This window comes from Gracilinanus agilis, chromosome 2 (assembly GCF_016433145.1).
Source record: "Gracilinanus agilis isolate LMUSP501 chromosome 2, AgileGrace, whole genome shotgun sequence".
In the NCBI taxonomy this organism is placed as follows: Eukaryota; Metazoa; Chordata; class Mammalia; order Didelphimorphia; family Didelphidae; genus Gracilinanus; species Gracilinanus agilis.
Genome location: NC_058131.1, coordinates 377,085,103 through 377,086,901, shown reverse-complemented (window position 1 = coordinate 377,086,901; position 1,799 = coordinate 377,085,103). Strand labels below are relative to the sequence as shown.

The 1,799-nt window shown below is 36.3% G+C and overlaps 1 protein-coding gene across 1 annotated transcript; it reads left to right on the top strand.

Annotated features, from left to right (window-relative positions):
- The first annotated feature begins 491 nt into the window (after positions 1–491).
- LOC123235561 (non-histone chromosomal protein HMG-14-like) lies at positions 492–898 on the top strand. The gene has a single exon (XM_044661721.1). It carries the CDS (start codon positions 565–567, stop codon positions 853–855), a length of 291 nt encoding a protein of 96 aa, XP_044517656.1. The 5' UTR covers positions 492–564; the 3' UTR covers positions 856–898.
- The last annotated feature ends 901 nt before the right edge of the window (positions 899–1,799 follow it).

Here is a 1,799-nt window from a genome sequence, read left to right as displayed (position 1 = left end):
GAATTGATGCAGCGTGAAAGTAGAAGAACCAGGAGAACATTGTACATAGAGACCAATACACTGTGGTACAATCGAACATAACAGACTTCTCTACTAGCAGCAATGCAAGGATCCAGAGCAAGGCTGAGGGGCTTATGAGAAAGAAAACTAGCCACATTCAGAGGGAGAACTATGGGAGGAAAAACACAGAGGAAAAACAATTGCTTGATCACATGGGCTGATGGGGATATTATTGGGGATGAAGACACTAAATGATAACTCTAATCAAACTATCAATAATATGGAATTAGGCCTTAATCAATGATATATGTAAAACCCAGTGGAATTGTGCATCAGTTAAGGGGGACTAGGAGGTTTTGGGGAGAGAGAAAGAACATGAAACATGTAAATATGGGAAAATATTCAAAATAAAAATAAAATAGAGGTCCAGGCCCAGGAGCCCTGCCTGAGAAGAAGGGTTCCCAGCCACGGCCCCTTCCCTCTGACCCCAGATCCAAGTCGTTAGCACTGGTGCTCGCCCGTGTCTGAGGAGAGGGACCTAATAGATCCCCACTCGCAGTCAAGATGCCCAAGAGGAAGGTCAACTCTGCAGAAGGGGAAGTAAGGGAGGAGCCCAAGAGGAGGTCAGCAAGACTGTCAGCTAAACCAGTCCTTGCAAAGGCTGAACCTAAGCCCAAAAAGACAACAGGAAAGGATAAATCTGAGGACAAAAAAGTTCATACAAAAGGAAAACAAGCAGAAGTGACTAACCAAGAAGAGAATAAAGATGACTTACCTGCAGAAAATGGAGAAATGAAAAATGAAGAGGTCCCAGTCTCTGATTCAGCAGGAGAGAAAGAAACCAAATCTGAATAACATCTTATACCAAGTCTTTTGACAGTTGTCCCTGTTACCTCCCTTCTTGTATAATTCAGAGGAATATTTTTATCAACTATTTTGTAAATGCCAGTTTTTTAGTAGCTCTAGAAACACATTTTTAAGGAGGCAATCCCACCTCATCACATTAATTTTTTAAAACATTTAGATAAATGTAAGCCAATCTAAAGTGACTTTATTTAGAATCCTATTTAAAGAGGTGAAATCACGTACTGGTTGTTGGTTTGGTATTTTGTTTTGTTTTAATATGGCCAGAAATTAATAGGATGTTGATTAGGAAGGTGTTCACTGTCTTCTGCATAGGTTTAACATTCCATAAGCAGTTTTTACATCATTAAATGAAGCATAGGTGGCCATTTGGAATTTTGACCATGAATTTTAAAGATCTTATTTGAAGTCATCTGTTTTCCATCTTATCTTTCGGTACAATTTTTTCCTAAATAAAACTGCGCCCTGGTGTCGGATCTTCCTTTGAAAATTGTGTGCTATCTGTGACATTGTCATTTTTTGGTAGTGGTGGTACAATTTTTTTCCAGTAACTTGGTTTATGTATTGTAAAAGATTGGAAAATGTGTATAATGAGTGTCGTTTTATCAAATACAGAATTAGTGGAATTTTGCTTTGTAAAATATGTAATTCCCTATCCATATTTAGGATATTGGTATTTGATAACCTCTTTGGGGAGAGTTGCCTTCAAACTTAAAGTAAGAAAGTCACTGGAAAAACAGTTTAGAAAAGAATTACAACTACATAATTTTTAGATTTTTTCTAGCATTTTTTTAAATGTACAAATTAGTTATAGTGTATATGTACTGATGACCAAACAAGAACTAATAAAATCTTGATTATAAAAGAAAAAAAATAAAATAAAATATAATAAAAAAAAAGAAAGTAAGGAAGTACAAACAGGAGGGAAATGAATT